Here is an 18,268-nt window from a genome sequence, read left to right as displayed (position 1 = left end):
TGAAAACAAGAAATTGCTTTGATCTTCTTTTTTTTTTTTTTTTTTTTTTGGGAAATTTCCTTTTCTCTTTTATTTTTATTTGAATATTATCGCTTTATTTTTGATTTGAATGTTGGTTGATTGAAGGATCCTTGATGATTTGTGGTTGGTAGTTTGGATCAACATATTTGGTGAGGAATTGGGCGTAGAGTTCGTATCTTCCAGTCATTTGGAAGTTCCATTTGTCCTTGACTTGTTGGCAAAGATTGAGATCTACTTCACATACGTTGAGACCGTCGCTGACACGGCTGAGACCTGGCGAACGACAGTTGTCTGGCGAGCTAAAGTAGGAGCTACCGTAGAAATGTCCAAAGTCCTTGTGTGCTGGCTTACCGTTGCCACTGGTGAATTCATTAGGGAAGTGTTCAGTTCCAACACGATTGATCGATCCAACAAAGTAGTTGTTGGTCATTGCAGCGTTTCTGGCTTCGACACCCCACATTGGTTCTGAGAGCTCACCAACGGTTGCCGATGGATTGAAAACAATTTCCGAACCATTGAGACCGTAGGCCAACCAATTGAGATTGTGGTGACGTCCATAGCAGATGTTGATACCGATCTTTCCATAGACCGTTTCGAATACTGGATGTCCAAGAGTTGACTCCATGTAGTAGGTAGACTCGTTAAAGTCACCGGTACGTGGGATATGGTTCTTACGCGACTTTCCAATGATGTTACCGTTGTTACCGACTACAACAGCGGTATTGTGGATAGTGGATCCGTGTACAAGATCACGCTCCAACATTGGTGATACAATGACCATATTGTATTTGCGTGCCATTCTTTGAATGAATTGAGTGGCTTCACCATCGACCGGTTGAGCAAACTCTACCCATGGATAACGCTCACGAGTGCAAAAGGCGAATGGCATGTGCCAGGTCTCTTGAAGACACAAAACATTGACACCCAGAGCACCGGCAGCATCAATCATCTTTTCAATCTTGTTTTGGATGGCCATGTATTGGTCGTGTACTGGGTCTGTAGTTGGTGCACCGATTGCATTTTGAATGATACCAATCTTTACGATTCTTGGTTTTCTCAATTGCTCTGGTTCAGCAGTGATCCTTTAAACAATGATATTAGAATAAATGTCATATGATATCTTATTTTTATTTATTTTTTTGATGATCAAACATACTTTGAACTTACAACTTCGAAATTAGAAGCTTGTGCCAACTTTGAAACATTCTCTGGAATTGGTAATGATTCTACGATTTGACCACGATTCAAACCATACAAGATACGTTTAACCTCTTTCAATTCATCCTCTGGGATATATTTCTCAAGTACTTTTTCAACTGACTCTATCTTTTGTGGTGGTACTTTAATACTATCCATTTATATTTAATTTTATTTATTATCTACTTTTACTTATATATATTATTATTATTATTTTATTATTTTATTATTATTACAAAAAAATTTTATACAACATATGATTAAGATTGAATTGAATTTTCTTTAAAATGGGGGTAAAGTTTTGATCAAAAAAATTAAAAATTTATTTTAATTAAAAAAATATCTTTTTTCATCTTACCAGCTGTAATTAAATTTAATTTTATTCACATGGTCAAGGTTATTGTTGATTGAATCTTCTGATTCGAATAAAACCAAAAGTTTAAAAAGTGTAGTTATAAAGATTAGCAAAGTATTTTTTTTTTTTTAAAGAACATTTATGTTATTTTTATATTATTGCATAAAACAACAAGTTTGATATTTTATTTGTTATTAATATTATAAAATATAATAAAATATCAAACCTACTTGGATTTTAATAAAAATTAGATAATAGAAAGCATTTTTATAGTAGATTTAGAATATAAAGTTTTATTCTTTAAAAAAAATTTGAAAGAGTTTGGCGTTTATATTTCGTTAGGGAAAATTAGTTTTCCAATCTGCATCGGAGTTCGGAGCAGTTACACCAAACCGTAGAGATCAAAGAATACAGGGACAGACATATTTATCAATGTTATGAAAGATTCAATCAAATTCTCAAAGATCTTCAATCAAAAATTTGTGTTCAAAAAATGGTTATTGTAATATGGGAAATTTATATGAGATAATCAATGATTAGCAACTAGCGGAAAAAGCACAGTTTATTAATTTTTTTTCTGTTTTCAAGAGAATAAACCATTTATAGAATTAATTTAAGATATAAAAATAAAGATACAAAAAAGATACTAAAGAATTTGACAAATGAGTAGAAAGATGTAATCTTTAGCTTATTGCATGGTGGCACGAGCTTGGTTCCCATATCAGACTTGAATCTCTTGTTATAGTTCTCACTGAACACTTCAAAGTAGTAACAAGCACCGTTCCACGATACTGTTACAAAAATGAAAAACAAGAATGATGAGTGTGCAATGAATGAATTCATAAAGAATGGAAGTGCAATCAATGTGCCGAATGTATAGATAAGTTGTGTAACTATTGATAAAAAAATAATAAATAAAAAAAAGTTAATAAATTGTAGTCATTTACGATTATTATTATTATTATTATTATAAAGTTAATTAACTTACTCATTAAAACTACAACTGGTGAAACATTGATTCCACGAGATTTGAGAAGTTTGTAGATTGGGTGTGGTTGCTTAACTGACATCCAACGTGAAGATGTCATAATGTCTTGATCGTTTGCCAGTTTAACTTCATCGATATACTCGGTTTTGATGATGTAGAATGCCTGCCAGAAAAAGTAGAGAAGAATCGGTACGAGGTATGCCTCACTATAGGTCATGTCGCACGACGCACCACCACAAGCCAACTCCAGTGGATACTCGAGTGGGTACCAACGCAGACAGAATGTGACAATCGGTGGACAGAGATGGATGAATACCGAAGTCAGCTTGTCGACATCGTGGAACACCATACTGTTACGCCAGACGATACAACCCCATGCCAGAGGTCCGTTTGACAGTGCGAAAACCAATTTGAAGAATGCCGGTGTAACACGATCGCCCAGTAACACTTGGTGACCAAACAGATAGGAGATCAGTAGGAACTGACAAAGATAGCAAAAGTCCAACATAAAATAATGATATTTAGCACGGTGATACATCAAGAAACGGATAGCCATCAAAGGGAATATCAGAACGGTGTACCACACATACATATACTCTGGTGCACGTAACAACACAAACTCTGAAACCATCAAAACAATCAGACCGAGTGTGAAAGCAAACTTGTCCATCAATCTCAAAAATGGTGGTGCATTCATTTGATCATTTAATTGCTATTAATTTTAACAAAAAAAAAAAAAAAAAAAAACATGTTAACACATCATTATCATAAGAATACACAGTAAAAAAAAAGTAAACTTACATTCTTCTTTAGCTTGATCAACTCTTTAATTTTCTCTTTCTCTTTTCTTAGCTGCTGTCCTCTGTCTTTTAGTTTGACGTTATCTACCACCTTCTTGAGTCGTAGTAGCTTAGAGTTGAGTTGTGCATGTCTTTGTTTTAGATTCTTTAGTGCTTCTCTATTCAAGAACTTTTGGAACAATCTAACGAGTGGTACTTCGCCACTGTCATCTTGTTCTCTGTTGAGTGGATTGTAATCTGCATCAGAGTCTGAGAGGAAGTGATTCGACGAGTGTGATGATGCATTGCCAGAGACAGGACTGTCATTGCTGCCAACGTCTGTATCCTTGAGTAGCTCTGCTGCTGTTGTTGTTGCCGATGTTGTGATGACGGGCGATGACATTGGAGAGATCGGGAGGAACTCCTCATCGTCGTCATCAAAATCATCGTCATCACCTGCTTCATCGTAAGCCTCGTATTCCTCTTCCTCCTCTTCGGCATCAGCTCTGCCATTGATATCAAAGTCGTCATCATCATCAAAGTCATCGTCGGCAGTCTGTATGCGATCTGAACTTGCACCATCCAAATTACTATATTTAGCGGCGACACCGAGCATCTTCTTTTGTTTATCTATCAATTTTCTTCTAACTGAATGTCCACTCTTTCTAGTTGTAACAGGTGAATCATCTGACGACGATGATGAACTACAACTAATAGCTAACATTTTATTACAAATATTAATATTACTTTACATTATTTTATTTTTAAAATATTACGACGACATACCTTCCATTTATAATAATAATAAAATGTACAAAAAAATTAACAACTTTTCTTAACTATCTCGTACTAATGTATAAATATTCTAAAAATGTGAATTATGCAAAGAGAGTGAATCAAATGCAAAAGAAAAGTGAAGTGAGTGAGTGAGTGAATCAAATAAATAAAAATAATTGAATTGAAATGGTTTAACACATTAGCGCAATACAATGTTTAACAGATAAATATGAACGATTAAGTTACCTTTTGTGAAATGAAAGTGTATTTGTACAAATAATTGAATATTGAAAGTAATATGATATATAATGTATTATTACTGGTTGTGTAGTTTTAATCAGTTTATCGATGTGGTGCCCTTTGCTTTGAATAAAAATCATTGGATCTTTTTAAAAATAATAAAAAAAATAAAATAAAAAACCAACAACAAAAATTGTTTTTTCAAAGAGAAAGGTGTGCTTTTTTCAATGGGGGATGACAATCCTAATTTTCATGTCACAATTCATAGATTGGGATGTTTTTTTCATTTTAATTTTTTTTCTAAAAAATTAAAAAATCGATGGAATAGTTAAAAAATTATTTGGATCTTAAAATTTAACATTGGCAATACCTTCATTAAATTTATCATAATATTATTATAACATTAATTTTGGAAAAGGAATATATATAAATATAATACTATGATAAATCAATTCAACCAACCTTTGTGACTGAATGTCTAGTAGTTAGAACAAGTTCACACTTGGTGTAATGATATTACCATCAACAATAATAATATGATAGAATGATTAAATTGTAATATATAAGGTTAAGATTATACATAATCATATATATATATATATATATTACCATTGGATTCGGTGGGTATTTACCAGTGATATGTAACATCTCTGTTAAATAGATAGTGTCTTTTTTATCTGTACAATAAACATACTGTGATCACTATTATCTTTACTCTTATTGTTATTATTGCTATTATTTTTATTCATTCATCATCATCATCATTATCCTAAAGATTTCAAACCATTTAAAATGCCACTCTTCTCCTTATCTTCTTCTTCTTCTTGTTAGGTGTTGAATCTTTAAGCTTGACAATCCGATATTCTTTGAACTTTTTAATACACACTTTATTTTGTTGTTTAAAAAATTTGAAAGAGTTTTGCCTCTATTCTTAAAGATAACGATTCAAATAAGTAGACCTGCAGTTGTGAATGCATCAGAATGCAGAGGTTGATCTCTACGGAATGTATCTGGATTGGTTTTTTTAGCCAGTGCTAAATGGTATGTTAACAATTGAAGACATCCTAAATTGGTAATAATACTAATTGGATCTGGTACATCAACCAACTTAATGGTATTCTCTACTCCAACAATTGATTCAGTTGTAGTATCGCTCTTGGTTGTAATGGCAGAGATAACCGATCCAACATGTTTTGCTGCATCTAAATTAATAAAAAAAAACAAGTTGTTTAATATTCTAATACATACATCATATTTTAAAAATAATAATATCATACTTAATAATTGATGAGATCTTTCTTTACCAAGTGGATCTGGTGTTATTATGGTAGTCAATGCAGTCTTGTTGTCGACGGCTACGAATGGACCGTGGATGAATTGTTCAAGTTGACAACCTTCGGCAACTACCCAAGCAGCCTCTTTGATCTTGAGTGCAACTTCATAGCAATTGGATACGTTTCCAAGGTATCCTACGAATGGGAGGTATGAACGGTCCTTTGCAGATTCTGCCCATCGTTTGTAGGGTGTTTCATCTTGAAGCAATGACTCAAAATACTCTGGTACTTTTGCGAGATGATTCTGCTTCAAGTCCTTGGCAGTGTCCACACCATTCTTTAGTCCTATCTCGACCGATAGAATCAAAGAGACATAATAAGAACAGGAATGGCTGATAGTGAATGCCGACGATTGCTCTTGCTTTGAAGTTCTAATGACTGCATCGAGCGACTCAATAAGAGCGCTACCGACACCAGTGAGCAAAATTGTATACGATCCAGCTTCCTTTGCACGGATATACGATTGGTAGCTGAACTTCTTTACACCACGATGTGAGAAAATAATGACTGCAGAGGAACTATCGATCTTTGGTTGTTGTTGAATAAAGTCGAAACTATTCCAAGCTGTAACAGTCTTGGTGTCTGAGAGACCCAGGCCTCCTACCTTATTTAAAAGATAGGCCGCATTGAGAGTTGCGTGCCATGAAGTACCGATGCCTACAAGTAAGATACGATTGATACGATCAGAGTGTAACACAGTAGCAACAGACTCGATAACGGCTTGTTCCTCTTGATAGACTCTTCTAAGGGCAGCTGGTGTATCAGTGATCATATCATACATATGATATGGATGTGCATCTTTATTTGGTAATCTTGGTTTCTGTAATTTAAGTAATTCTTCCATCTTTCTAAATAATTATTTCGTAAATAAAGATTGATTACAAGCTTATATCTCTTTCATTAATTAATATTGAAATTTCCAAAAAAAAAAAAAAAAAAAAACAAATTAAAATTTAAACCACCAGCAGTGGAATAAGCTTCTTTTACATTAAATTTTTAATCAATAATCAACAAGTGACTTTTTTGGTAAAAGATATCTTTTTTTTTAGATATTTATTTTGATCTTGAGACAACAAAGAATTATTACATTAATAATATTTTAATTAATTTTGAAAATCAAAATAATCTATTTTATCTATTTTATTTACAATTAATAACAACAAGGTTTCTTTAGAAATCAGTATACTCTTCCAATTCAAAGTCATCATCTTTCAAATTAACCAAATCTAATATCGGTGAATCATATGATAACTGTACAGGTGACTGTTGTGCTGATTGCTTTTTCAATGGTTGAATTATATTTGAATTACTTTGATTAAAATCACCATGTATACTTGATTCAAAAAACTTATTCTCCTATAATTGATTAGATATTTGGTTAGTAAACGTAATAATAATAATAAACAATAATAAACAACAAATATTACCTTAAATATTGATAAATTAAATCTATTTCCGGTTATTGGTGATCTAATGATTCTTTTCAATACGATATCGAATAGAATTGGATTGAATTTATATATTTCATTTACTAGATTACGTTCGTCTGGTGTGATCAATCCTCTGTTGGCCAAAAGTGTGGTTATCACGGCTAGATTGACTGCTGGTATCGGATAGTCACTTGAATATATAAATCTATGGTGTAGGTAGTGGTGGTCGAGCATAGGCACCAAACTATCAACTCTATTATAAGCTATAACACCACTTAGATCTCCAATTAAATTATCTTCATATTTCTTTTCGTGCATAAGTCTTAAAAATAACTGATGATATTATTATTATTATTATTGTACAATCGCAAATTGATTAGTAAATCCGTTTTTTTTTTCCACAAACTAATAATATATTTACATGTAAATTAGGTGTAATAGTTTGTTTTGGATCATCGAAATCCACAGATTTTCCTTCACCTCCACAATGTACACCAACTATTTTGACACCGATATCCAATGCTCTTTTGAGAAGTAGTGGGTTGCCAAGTGCTGAATTTGAATCTGGTGGTTCAATCAATGAATGTTCATTACCAACATGTACAAACAATATAATATCATTTTCAACCAATGCTTCATAGAATGGTACTAATAATAATAATCAATATGTTAGCTTATTTTGATCTAACCTAAAAAAATAACACATACCACATAATTCACTACTCATATCAATACCCATTGATATTGGTAACCATCTAACGAAACGAACACCTTTAACTATCCATTTCAAAAGTTCATCGATTGCATCTTTTCTATAGGGGTGAATTGAAATACATGGAACTAAATAATTATATATTAATTCAACCTGTTAAACTACTTAAAATAGATAAAAATATGATAGATAGTTTAATAACAATACATACTAAATAAATCAGAGAAATCCTGTACAATATCAAGTAAATAATCATTTGGTACATATAATCCTGTCATTTTCATCATCTCTTGTCCTTCTTCACTATATCTCTTATCAATTGCAGACAATATACTCTTACCAATCTTTAATAAAAATAATAATATGTTAGTTTTGTAATGTATTAATCGATGGGTGCTTTGGTTAACTTACTGGATAAGTTGATTTCAATTGTCTTGTTAACTTTACTACTCTGTCAACGTATTGTCTGTCCCATTGTGAGTTGTTATCGATTGCGCATGCCGATGTGAATGCCTTGAACTTGATGAATTTGAATGGGTGATGGAATCGATCGTAGATCTCTGCACCATTGGCATAGCAGTTGGTGTCTGTACCGATTCCAAACAAGTTGACAAGATGATCGATCAGACATCCACTGGGTGTTCTTACAAAAGGTTCCAGGGAAACATCGATCAATTCTCTTGCACCGACACTTAGTGTCGACATGTCCAACGTAGATGACGACGACGACAAAGATTGTGTATTGCTATGGTTGGTGTGACCATTAGGGCTCCCTCCAGAGGTATTGCCAGACGATACGCTTGAACTCGAGAGAATACCGATTGCATTGTTATCATATTGATCATTTACATCTAGATCACTCTTACTTAGACTTCTACCAAATGCAGTGATACTAGATGTAATGCCACTTGTCTTTCCACTTGAATCATTATCATTATTCTTTGATTTGAAATTACCTCCCAATTTTGAAGATAACCAAGATAATGACATATTTATCTATCCTTTATTAATAAATTCAAAAAATTAATATTTCTCTATCTATCTTTTATCTATATTAATAATTATCTATCTATCTATTAAAAAAAAGATAAATTCAAAAAAATTATTATACTCTTTATACCTCTCTTGTGCTTTGCAAACACAATTAATTGAAAAAAAATAAAAATAAAAAATAATCAATTAAAAATTGTAAGATGGTGTGGTTAGGGAAGCTGATTTTGGTGTGAAGTGTGAAGCTGTTTGACTTGTGTGGTAACACATTTTTTTTTTTCACAAATAAACAAATATTTAAAGTTTTAAAAACACACTATTATATTAATACAATGAACTCTTTAATATTAATTATTTTAGCATATGATTATCTATTGTTATAATAAATAAAGATATATTCAATATTAATAGTAATAATGAATAGAATAAATAGGATTTTAATATTCAAGATACTATCATTAATATTTGTTATATCTATATTTATTCAGTTGATCTTGTTGTTTAATTTGAACGAAATAACCTTTTCAACTACTACAGAAGAATCAATAGATCAACCAACGAGAATACTCAGAGCACCTAGACCAATCGATAGACCTCGTGAATATGCTTACTTTGACGATACTATTAGACGATACAGGATAGAGTCAAGAGTAGATGGTTTCTTTTTGGAATCAAACATGTTACCGAGTCCTAATCGTGTCTCTATGTTTACCATTGACAATCCAACACATTCATGTAGAAGAGTTGGAATAAATCTAGAATTTCAATTGGAGGATGACAATAATAATAATGATGGTGATATTTTCAGGGATATCACTGAAAATATCAAATCAATCTATCTTGGTAAATCGCAGAACGTTACATCGGATATCTATGTTGTAGAGTTGGCTATTCTCAATGATATGTTTGATGATATCTTTCATAATGACTCGGGAATTATTGAAGATGCATACTCAATTACTATCGATCATCATGTTGTAAAGATTACCTCTCACTCGGCCAATGGTATTATCTATGGATTACATACATTTGGTCAGCTTCTCCAATTTGAAGAAGATACAAGTTTGTATAAACTCTGCAGACTTCCCATTCACATACATGATAAACCGTTTAAAAATCACAGAGCAATTCACCTCGATACATCAACCAAATTCATCCCAACCTCGAAATTCATAAATTTTATCAATCAAATGGGAACACTAAAACTTAATTATCTACATTGGAAACCATTTGATTTCAGAAATGCTCAACAATTAGATTTATTTAATAATAATAATAATAATAATGTTAAAAATATTAATAATATTGATGATAAATATAAAAAGAACGACATACAATTAATAATTAATCAATTGAAAATAAATGGTATCAAATTAATTTTGGAAATACCATTATTTGAAACAATAGACATACCAAACAATAGTGATAAAGTTATTTTTAATTCAGCTTACAATCTAAACAATAGTAAAATCAATCAAACATGTTTATATATTCTAAATCCAATTGATATAGAATTCAATCAAACAAAGGAAATACTAAATTTATTTCTAAGTCATTTCCAAAATCATGATTTAAATAATTTGGTTTATATGTTTGTATAAAAATATAACAGATCTTTAATTTAAAATTAATTTCTTTTTTTTTTTAAAAGAAATATTGGAGAGGATAAAATTAACTATTTAGATCGTTTAATTGCATGCCTATCTAGTATGAATGAAAGTTCTCTTGGAAACAAAAACCCAATTCAATATATTGAATATTTAAGAGAAAATATTGTAAAGTACCTTCGGGAAAAGGGTATTGAATTGATCATATACCCAGAAGAACGACAAAATCTCTATGATTTGTCATTTTTCGATGAAAAGATATTGATCCAACACAATCACAAATCAAAATCATACAAGAACATTCATAAGCATCCAGATCAATCTATATTTACATTAGAAATCAATGAAATCATCAAAGAAAGAGATAAAGAGTAAGTTATAAATATATTTTAATTTATTATCTTCTACTAATTTCTTTTTATTTTCTATTAAAACAAGTGTTACTAGAGAGATATGGGAATATGTTTATAATGACCTCAAGTTTATATATGAAATGCCGATGTGGATTGGAGGCGAGATATTGATGACAAGTGAATGGCTTGATAGGCAAGACTATGCAATTGGTCCACCAGCAGCTGCACTATCCGAAAGACTTTGGACAAACCCCAATACTCTACAATCGAATGCATATCTACTGGAAGAGAGAATAATAAAATTTAATGAAAGAAATAAACTTCATGCACAACAAAAATAAAGAGAACTTAATTTAAAAACAAAAATTTGTTGTTGACAGCATGTTTATTATTATTTTTTTACCAATATCTTTTTACTATTATCTATTGTTGTTATTATCTTTCAATATCAAATATGATCGTATTTGAAAATAGATTCAATCATAAAAGTCAATCTTTCTTTAATTTTAAAGAAACATATAAATTACAGCTATTGAAAGAAGATAATTGGAAGAACTACAACTCTTTATTTCCATATCCAAACAGTAATATCATTCTAATGCTTTATAGTATTGCAAGAAGATATAGCATCAATAAAACCAATGTACACTATGCAATATGGTATATAATAAACAATTATAACAACTATTAATAACAAACTACTAATGAACTTTGTTTTAATTTTTTATTATATTAGTTTATTCCAAAGATATCTTGGTCTTAGAGATATTAATCAAAAGAAAAGCAATAGAAATAACTTTAATATAAATAACAATAGAAATTCAAACTATGAAACACAAATATCAATTTGCTCTTTAATATTGGCTTGTAAAGTATGTAGATGATTGCTATTGCTAATTAAACATTTGATTGAACTAATTGAAACAAAGATGAATGAAACACATATGGAATATACTCTTAAAATGTTAATTAATACCTATTTTGAATTGAATACTTATATGAAGATTGAATTGGGTATACTTTATAGATAATAATTATAAAACAAATGATTACTACTAACGATATTCTTTTTTTTTTATTAATTTTAACAAATTCGTTTAGATTTTCTTGATATTATCAGTAACTATCTTAGAATACCATTAATTGATGAATTCGTTGGATTGGTATTAGAATGTTACTTTCCGTCGAATGTAGAACAACTTCAACCAGTTTGTCAAAAGATACTTGACTTTTTATACTTATATCCTAAAGAGTATCTTAGTGAATCATTCTCATTGGTTTCAATTGCTGTAGTCTCAATAGCATACGCAATCTATACGAAATCTAAAACCAATCAAATGATACGTTGGGGTAAGTTTTACAAAACATATTATTTGTTTTTTTTAATTTCACTTTAACAAATCAATGACTTTTGGAACAATATAACTTTTTTGTAATTTATCTATTAATATTGAATCATATTCATTAGCATCGTTAGTATCAGAATTTCCAATACAGGTCATAACAAACATGATTGATAAAATACAGATACTCATTTTCAAAGGTAACAATGTTATACTTTCATTTTTGAACGACCATTGAAACTCTGTTGTGTATGTCAACAACCATTTTATTTTATAAGTACCCAATAGACATACTGCAATTGTAAAAATAATAAAAACAATCTTATTTTATCATTTCTATTCTATTTATAGATCAATAGCATTCAATTTTGTAAATAAATCAAATCAATTAAACAAAAACAAACTAAAATTTATATTTAAAAATCAGCCACTCTCATTAATTAATTATTTAATGGAACATTAATAGGAAATTAAATGTTTGGTTTTTTCAAAAAAAAAAACACACCCCACTTGTTTAAATTAAACTCAAGAAATTTTATCTGTTAGATTACAGATTTCCTAACAATATAGCTATATTTATTGTTACCTTACTCAAGAGTATTAAACAAATTTAAAATAATAAAAAACAAAACTAAACAAATAAAAATAGATATATATATAATAAATAAATAATTTTAATTTAAAATAATAAATAATGGATTTAAATAATAATAATGCTGAAACATTGGTACCTCCAATGAATCAATTATTAAATCAAAATACAATGGCAGATGAAGGATTGATGAAAAAGATGGTAGAGAAAAATAAAAAAGATATGAAAAAGAAGGACAAGAAGAAGGATAAAAAGAAAGACAAGAAGAACAAAGATAAGAAAAAGGTTACCATCAAGAGACTCGAATGGAAAAAAGAAATCAAGAATGCCATCAAAGAGTATCCAGAGGGTAGTTGCGTACCAATGAAACAAATTCGTTCGAAAATATTGGCTGCGCAACACGCAAAAATCGAAAAAATACTTGGTAAACAATTTAACAAAAAGGTATTTAATCAATCAAATAATAATAACAATAGATTATATATACAAATATATCCATCTATATATCAATTAATTGATTTCTAATAAATAAATTGTTGTTAAATTTAAAGATTCTTAAAGAGAATGATAGATGGACTGTAACATCGCAAGGTGATCTTAAAGTTCTTCCAAAACCTGTTAAACCAATTAAATCTCAAACAGGAACACCTTCAATTTAAACATCTGAACCATCTTTTTAATAAAAAAAAAAAAAAAAACAAATAGTAAATAATAATAATAATCTAAAACATGAAACATCATAATCAAATAAATAGTTTTTTTTACAAAATATAAAGTTGTTTTGTTTTGTTTTTTGGTTTGGTGATTAAATTTATAATATATATGTTATGAAATTATATTGGTAAATTCGATCATTTAGACTCTGTTCTTCTCAACATACTCCATGAGGAATTTGTATTCTTCGGACTCCTTACCGAAGGTTTTGATGGCAACACAGGAGCAGGCAACGACCTTACGGGCGGTGGCTTCCTTGTCGAGCTTGCAAAGACCGGCCCATTCTCCCAACAATTTTGAGTCTTCAACGGTGATCAATGGGATATCGTGTTCAGCGCACAATCCCTTGACCAAACGAACGTAGTTTGGCTCATCACAGTTTTCAGCCAAAACACAGAGACGGGCAGCTCTAGTGTCCAAATCTCTGACGACTTCGTGGAGACCACGGGCAACACCTCTGCAGGCCAAAGCTTCCTTGAGGACCTTTTGGAGGGCAACCATTGGGTCGGTTACCTTCTCGACTGGGTTGGTAATAGCTGATACAACATCTCCTTCAGACATTTTGTGTTCTTTTTGTTTATATAAGGTGATATCCTTACTACATTTGATAGACGAATAGATAGTAGGTAAGTAAACTAATATAAGGTAGATAAATGAAATCTAGATACATACATGAGTACCAACAAACAGAATTTGCAAACAAGATTCTATCAATTTGAAATCATTGTATATATCAACAGTGCGGATACTCGCTGCACCAACTCTGAGAGACGACCAGAGACCTCTCCGCCACACTAACCCCAAATTTTCATTAAAATTGTAAAAAATTCAAATTTTATTCGAACTTCAAAAAAAAAAAACAATTCAAAAAAGTAAAATGATAATTAAAATCTTCAAATAATTAATTAAACAAAAAAAAATTAAGATTAAATAAATAGACAAATAAGAAATATAATAAAAAGTTTAAGATTATAATAGCAAATTAAAATTTTATTTTAATGAATTCAAATAAATAAATTATAAGTGGTAAAAAACTGATCAAAATATTGTTTTTTTTTTTATGCCTGAAAAATATTTATAAAAAATTAATAATAATTATAAATTTATTTTTATGTATAGTAGAAGATCAAGTGTATTTATATAAAAATAAGGATCGAAGATAGAGAATGTCATTCTTTGGTGAGGATATTGTAAAGTTAAACAAATTCAAAGAAAGACTGAGTCATGAGAATGACGGTATATATATGGATGATGAAGATGATCCTTCCATCGATCCTTCAGAGTACTCTAGATATAAACAGTTGGTAGAGTTGGGTGTTATCAATATGGATGGTTTAGAATCGACTTCATCTTTATCGATTGTGCAAGATGAAGATGATGGTGAAGCTGAGCGTATAAGAATAGAGGCCGAACGACAAGCCGAAAGACAAAGAAAGATGGAAGAGGAATTGCAGCGTGAATTTGAGAGATTGGCTGCCGAAGAGAAGGCAAATGGCGATGGTGTAAGTGAAGAGGAGTTGGCTGAAGAACAAAGAAGAAAGGATGAAGAATCACGTAGAAGAGTACAGGAAAGGCAGAGAAAGATGGTTGCCAAAAAGAGATCACCAGAGGAAGAGGAGAAAGAACGACAAAGACTACAGAAACAAAAGGAAAGAGATGAAGAGCGTGCCAAAATGAAACAACAAATGAAAGCAAACCCTGCACCTACTCAAAGAGATGTAGAGATGGTCACTGACAAAGTTGACGAAGAAGTACAACAACAACAACAACAACAACAACCAGTGGCAGCAGTAGTTCAACAGCCATCAGTAGCAGCAGCAGCAGCAGCAGTAGTTCAACAACAGGATGTAGTTATGGATGAGAATGAGAATGAAGATGAAGAAAAGAGAATAGCTTTGGAATTACAGAGACAAGCTGAAAGACAAAGAAAGATGGAGGAGGAATTACAACGTGAATTTGAGAGATTGGCTGCAGAGGAGAAGGCAAATGGTGGTGGAATTAGTGAAGAGGAGTTGGCTGAAGAACAAAGAAGAAAGGATGAGGAGTCGCGACGAAGAGTACAAGAGAGACAGAAAAAGATGGCTGCTGGCAAGAAGAAAACACCGGAGGAAGAGGAAAAGGAGAGACAAAGATTACAGAAGCAGAAGGAACGTGATGAAGAGCGTGCCAAAATGAAACAACAAATGATGAGCAATACAAAAAAGGTAGAGGATGAGTTGGTAGTTGAGGATTTACAACCAATGGTGAGATCTCAACCAACTGTATCTGCACCAACACCTACACCTGCCCAACCTGTACAAATACAACCAGTTCAAGAGGAAATCATTGGTGAAGACACTAACGATGAAGAGAGATTTGCAGCCGAAGCAAAGAGACAGGCTGAAAGACAGAGAATGATGGAGGAGGAGTTGCAACGCGAGTTTGAGAGATTGGCTGCTGAGGAGAAGGCAAATGGTGGTGGTGTAAGTGAAGAGGAGTTGGCTGAGGAACAAAGAAGAAAAGATGAGGAATCAAGAAGAAGAGTACAGGAGAGACAGAAAAAGATGGCAGCTGGCAAGAAGAAAACTCCGGAGGAAGAGGAAAAAGAAAGACAAAGACTACAGAAGCAGAAGGAACGTGATGAAGAGCGTGCCAAAATGAAACAACAAATGATGGGTAATAAAAAAGAGGTATTGGAAGTTGAGGACTTACAACCAGCTCCATTACAACAAAATGTACAACAACAACAACAACAACAGCCTGCACAAGTCGAGGATATTCCACAGCAACAACCACCACAGCAACAAGAGAACGAAGGTGATGAAGAGCATAGAATGTTGTTGGAGCAAAAGAAACAGGCTGAAAGACAGAGAATGATGGAGGAGGAATTACAGCGTGAGTTTGAAAGATTGGCTGCTGAAGAGAAGGCAAATGGTGGTGGAATGACTGAGGAGGAGTTGGCTGAAGAACAGAGACGAAAAGATGAAGAGTCACGCAGAAGAGTACAAGAAAGACAGAGAAAGATGGCTGCTGGTAAGAAAAAGACGCCTGAGGAAGAAGAGAAAGAACGACAACGTCTTGAGAAGCAAAAGGAAAGAGATGAAGAGCGTGCCAGAATGAAACAACAGATGATGGGGAATAAGAAGAAAGATGTTGAAGTTGAAGAGGCACCAGTTGTTCAACCTGAACCAACACCAATAGCAGTACCAATACCAACAGTAACATTACAACAACAGCAACAGAGTGATTTAGATGAAGAGTTTGAAAGAGCAAACAGAGAAGCACAGAAACAAGCCGAAAGACAGAAAATGATGGAGGAAGAGTTGCAACGTGAATTTGAGAGATTGGCCGCAGAGGAAAAAGCAAATGGTGGTGGTGTAAATGAAGAGGAGCTGGCTGAAGAACAAAGAAGAAAAGATGAAGAATCACGAAGAAGAGTACAGGAGAGACAAAAGAAGGCTGCTGCCTCCTCAAAGTCAAAGTCACCAGAGGAAGAGGAAAAAGAACGACAAAGACTACAAAAACAAAAGGAAAGAGATGAGGAACGTGCCAAAATGAAACAACAAATGGCCAATGCAAAGAAAGTCAGTAGTAATAGTACAGAGTCATTTGATAGTAATGAAGAACAACAAGATGAGAAACACCAACCTTCAATACAATCTCAACAACAACAACAGCCACAACAACAACCACCACAGCAAAAGTTACCAATGCCACAAACATCACAACCACAACCACAGCTGCAACAACAGCAACAGCCATATCAACCACAATATAATCAACAACAACAACAACAACAACAACAATCAATGTATAATAATAATGGTAACAATAACTATAACAATCCTACATCGCCTACACAACAACAGTATTTACCACATGCACAAATGTATTATCAGCAATCACCACATTCACCATATCAACAGCACACACAACATCATCCACCCTACTTTGTTCCACAACCAAACTTTTACCAATCAAATGCATTTTACTCACAAGAGGATGTCGATAGAATGATTGAACAAGCAAGAAAAGAAATATTAAAACAAGTAACTATTAAACAATCAAACAATCAAACAATGTATTAATGTACTGACTAATTTTTTACTTTTTAAATATGTTAACAGGCATCAGATGAGAGTGCAATTCTAGCAATTGAATTTGAAGATATGGAAATAAAGTATGAAAAGGAGCTTAGAAACTGTAGTTCACTTAGAAGTGTTTTGGCACAATACGAATCGACCATGAAGAAGATGATCGACCAACCAGCACCCGTACCACAAAACTCTGCTAAACTGACAGAGACACTGATGGAGAACGATCATCTGCGCAAAGAGAGCAAAGAACTGAAAGAGAACATTGCACAGCTCAATAAAGAGTTGGCACTACAGCAATCGCGGTTCAACGCACTCAAAGCGCATGCCGAACAGAAACTAGACAGTGCATCCGACCAGCTACTCAAACTTAAGGAGGTCGCAGCCAAGGAAGTTGCCGTACTCAACGCCAAACTAAACAAATCCGAAACGAAATTGGTCTCCAAAGAGAAAGAGAATGAAGAACTAGCAAAATTATGTGATGAATTAATTTTCAAACTACAAAAACAATCGTAATTTTAAATAATAACAAATAACAACAAATAAAAATAATAATAAAAATGATATCTTTTACAAAAACTATAACAAACCAAAATCAAAATAAAATTAATAGATTTTTAATACAAATGTTTTCTATTTTAATTTCCAGTCATTTAAGTTTATATGGTGCCACTCCAACTTCCGCCGGTAACTGAGTTATTGTTTAAAAAAATTTAACAAATTAAAACAGATAATTGTGACGAGGAAAGTCGGTTTTCAAGTT

General features: G+C 32.1%; 9 protein-coding genes across 9 annotated transcripts; 4 read left to right on the top strand and 5 right to left on the bottom strand.

Moving 5' to 3' along the window:
- Window positions 1-94: 94 nt before the first annotated feature.
- Window positions 95-1,377, bottom strand: pyd3 (beta-alanine synthase; the record flags this gene model as incomplete). Its single annotated transcript, XM_020577324.1, has 2 exons — window positions 95-1,103; window positions 1,178-1,377. The coding sequence occupies 2 exons, from the start codon at window positions 1,375-1,377 to the stop codon at window positions 95-97; spliced, it is 1,209 nt and encodes a 402-aa protein (XP_020432998.1).
- Window positions 1,378-1,840: 463 nt separating this feature from the next.
- On the bottom strand, window positions 1,841-4,064 carry PPL_06467 (uncharacterized protein; the record flags this gene model as incomplete). Its single annotated transcript, XM_020577323.1, has 6 exons — window positions 1,841-1,871; window positions 1,960-2,039; window positions 2,372-2,466; window positions 2,562-2,767; window positions 3,152-3,273; window positions 3,363-4,064. 6 exons carry the CDS (start codon window positions 4,062-4,064, stop codon window positions 1,841-1,843), a joined length of 1,236 nt encoding a protein of 411 aa, XP_020432997.1.
- A 1,238-nt stretch (window positions 4,065-5,302) lies between these two features.
- Window positions 5,303-6,535, bottom strand: PPL_06466 (SIS domain-containing protein; the record flags this gene model as incomplete). Its single annotated transcript, XM_020577322.1, has 2 exons — window positions 5,303-5,559; window positions 5,635-6,535. 2 exons carry the CDS (start codon window positions 6,533-6,535, stop codon window positions 5,303-5,305), a joined length of 1,158 nt encoding a protein of 385 aa, XP_020432996.1.
- A 326-nt stretch (window positions 6,536-6,861) lies between these two features.
- On the bottom strand, window positions 6,862-8,823 carry PPL_06465 (amidohydrolase family protein; the record flags this gene model as incomplete). Its single annotated transcript, XM_020577321.1, has 6 exons — window positions 6,862-7,047; window positions 7,119-7,454; window positions 7,543-7,769; window positions 7,830-7,961; window positions 8,045-8,177; window positions 8,245-8,823. 6 exons carry the CDS (start codon window positions 8,821-8,823, stop codon window positions 6,862-6,864), a joined length of 1,593 nt encoding a protein of 530 aa, XP_020432995.1.
- Window positions 8,824-9,155: 332 nt separating this feature from the next.
- Window positions 9,156-11,124, top strand: PPL_06464 (uncharacterized protein; the record flags this gene model as incomplete). Its single annotated transcript, XM_020577320.1, has 4 exons — window positions 9,156-9,182; window positions 9,312-10,414; window positions 10,475-10,801; window positions 10,869-11,124. 4 exons carry the CDS (start codon window positions 9,156-9,158, stop codon window positions 11,122-11,124), a joined length of 1,713 nt encoding a protein of 570 aa, XP_020432994.1.
- A 113-nt stretch (window positions 11,125-11,237) lies between these two features.
- Window positions 11,238-12,740, top strand: PPL_06463 (uncharacterized protein; the record flags this gene model as incomplete). Its single annotated transcript, XM_020577319.1, has 7 exons — window positions 11,238-11,443; window positions 11,520-11,655; window positions 11,713-11,747; window positions 11,904-12,133; window positions 12,405-12,427; window positions 12,478-12,496; window positions 12,697-12,740. The coding sequence occupies 7 exons, from the start codon at window positions 11,238-11,240 to the stop codon at window positions 12,738-12,740; spliced, it is 693 nt and encodes a 230-aa protein (XP_020432993.1).
- An 80-nt stretch (window positions 12,741-12,820) lies between these two features.
- On the top strand, window positions 12,821-13,377 carry PPL_06462 (uncharacterized protein; the record flags this gene model as incomplete). Its single annotated transcript, XM_020577318.1, has 2 exons — window positions 12,821-13,162; window positions 13,270-13,377. 2 exons carry the CDS (start codon window positions 12,821-12,823, stop codon window positions 13,375-13,377), a joined length of 450 nt encoding a protein of 149 aa, XP_020432992.1.
- A 196-nt stretch (window positions 13,378-13,573) lies between these two features.
- rps12 (ribosomal L7Ae/L30e/S12e/Gadd45 family protein) lies at window positions 13,574-13,993 on the bottom strand (the record flags this gene model as incomplete). The annotated part of the gene is made up of 1 exon (XM_020577317.1): window positions 13,574-13,993. One exon carries the CDS (start codon window positions 13,991-13,993, stop codon window positions 13,574-13,576), a length of 420 nt encoding a protein of 139 aa, XP_020432991.1.
- Window positions 13,994-14,598: 605 nt separating this feature from the next.
- On the top strand, window positions 14,599-18,200 carry tacc1 (transforming acidic coiled-coil-containing protein; the record flags this gene model as incomplete). The annotated part of the gene is made up of 3 exons (XM_020577316.1): window positions 14,599-17,460; window positions 17,539-18,017; window positions 18,155-18,200. 3 exons carry the CDS (start codon window positions 14,599-14,601, stop codon window positions 18,198-18,200), a joined length of 3,387 nt encoding a protein of 1,128 aa, XP_020432990.1.
- Window positions 18,201-18,268: the final 68 nt, after the last annotated feature.

Source organism: Heterostelium album (genome assembly GCF_000004825.1).
Source record: "Heterostelium album PN500 unplaced genomic scaffold PPL_contig15, whole genome shotgun sequence".
In the NCBI taxonomy this organism is placed as follows: domain Eukaryota; phylum Evosea; class Eumycetozoa; order Acytosteliales; family Acytosteliaceae; genus Heterostelium; species Heterostelium album.
This window is presented reverse-complemented; position numbering and strand designations above follow the sequence as displayed.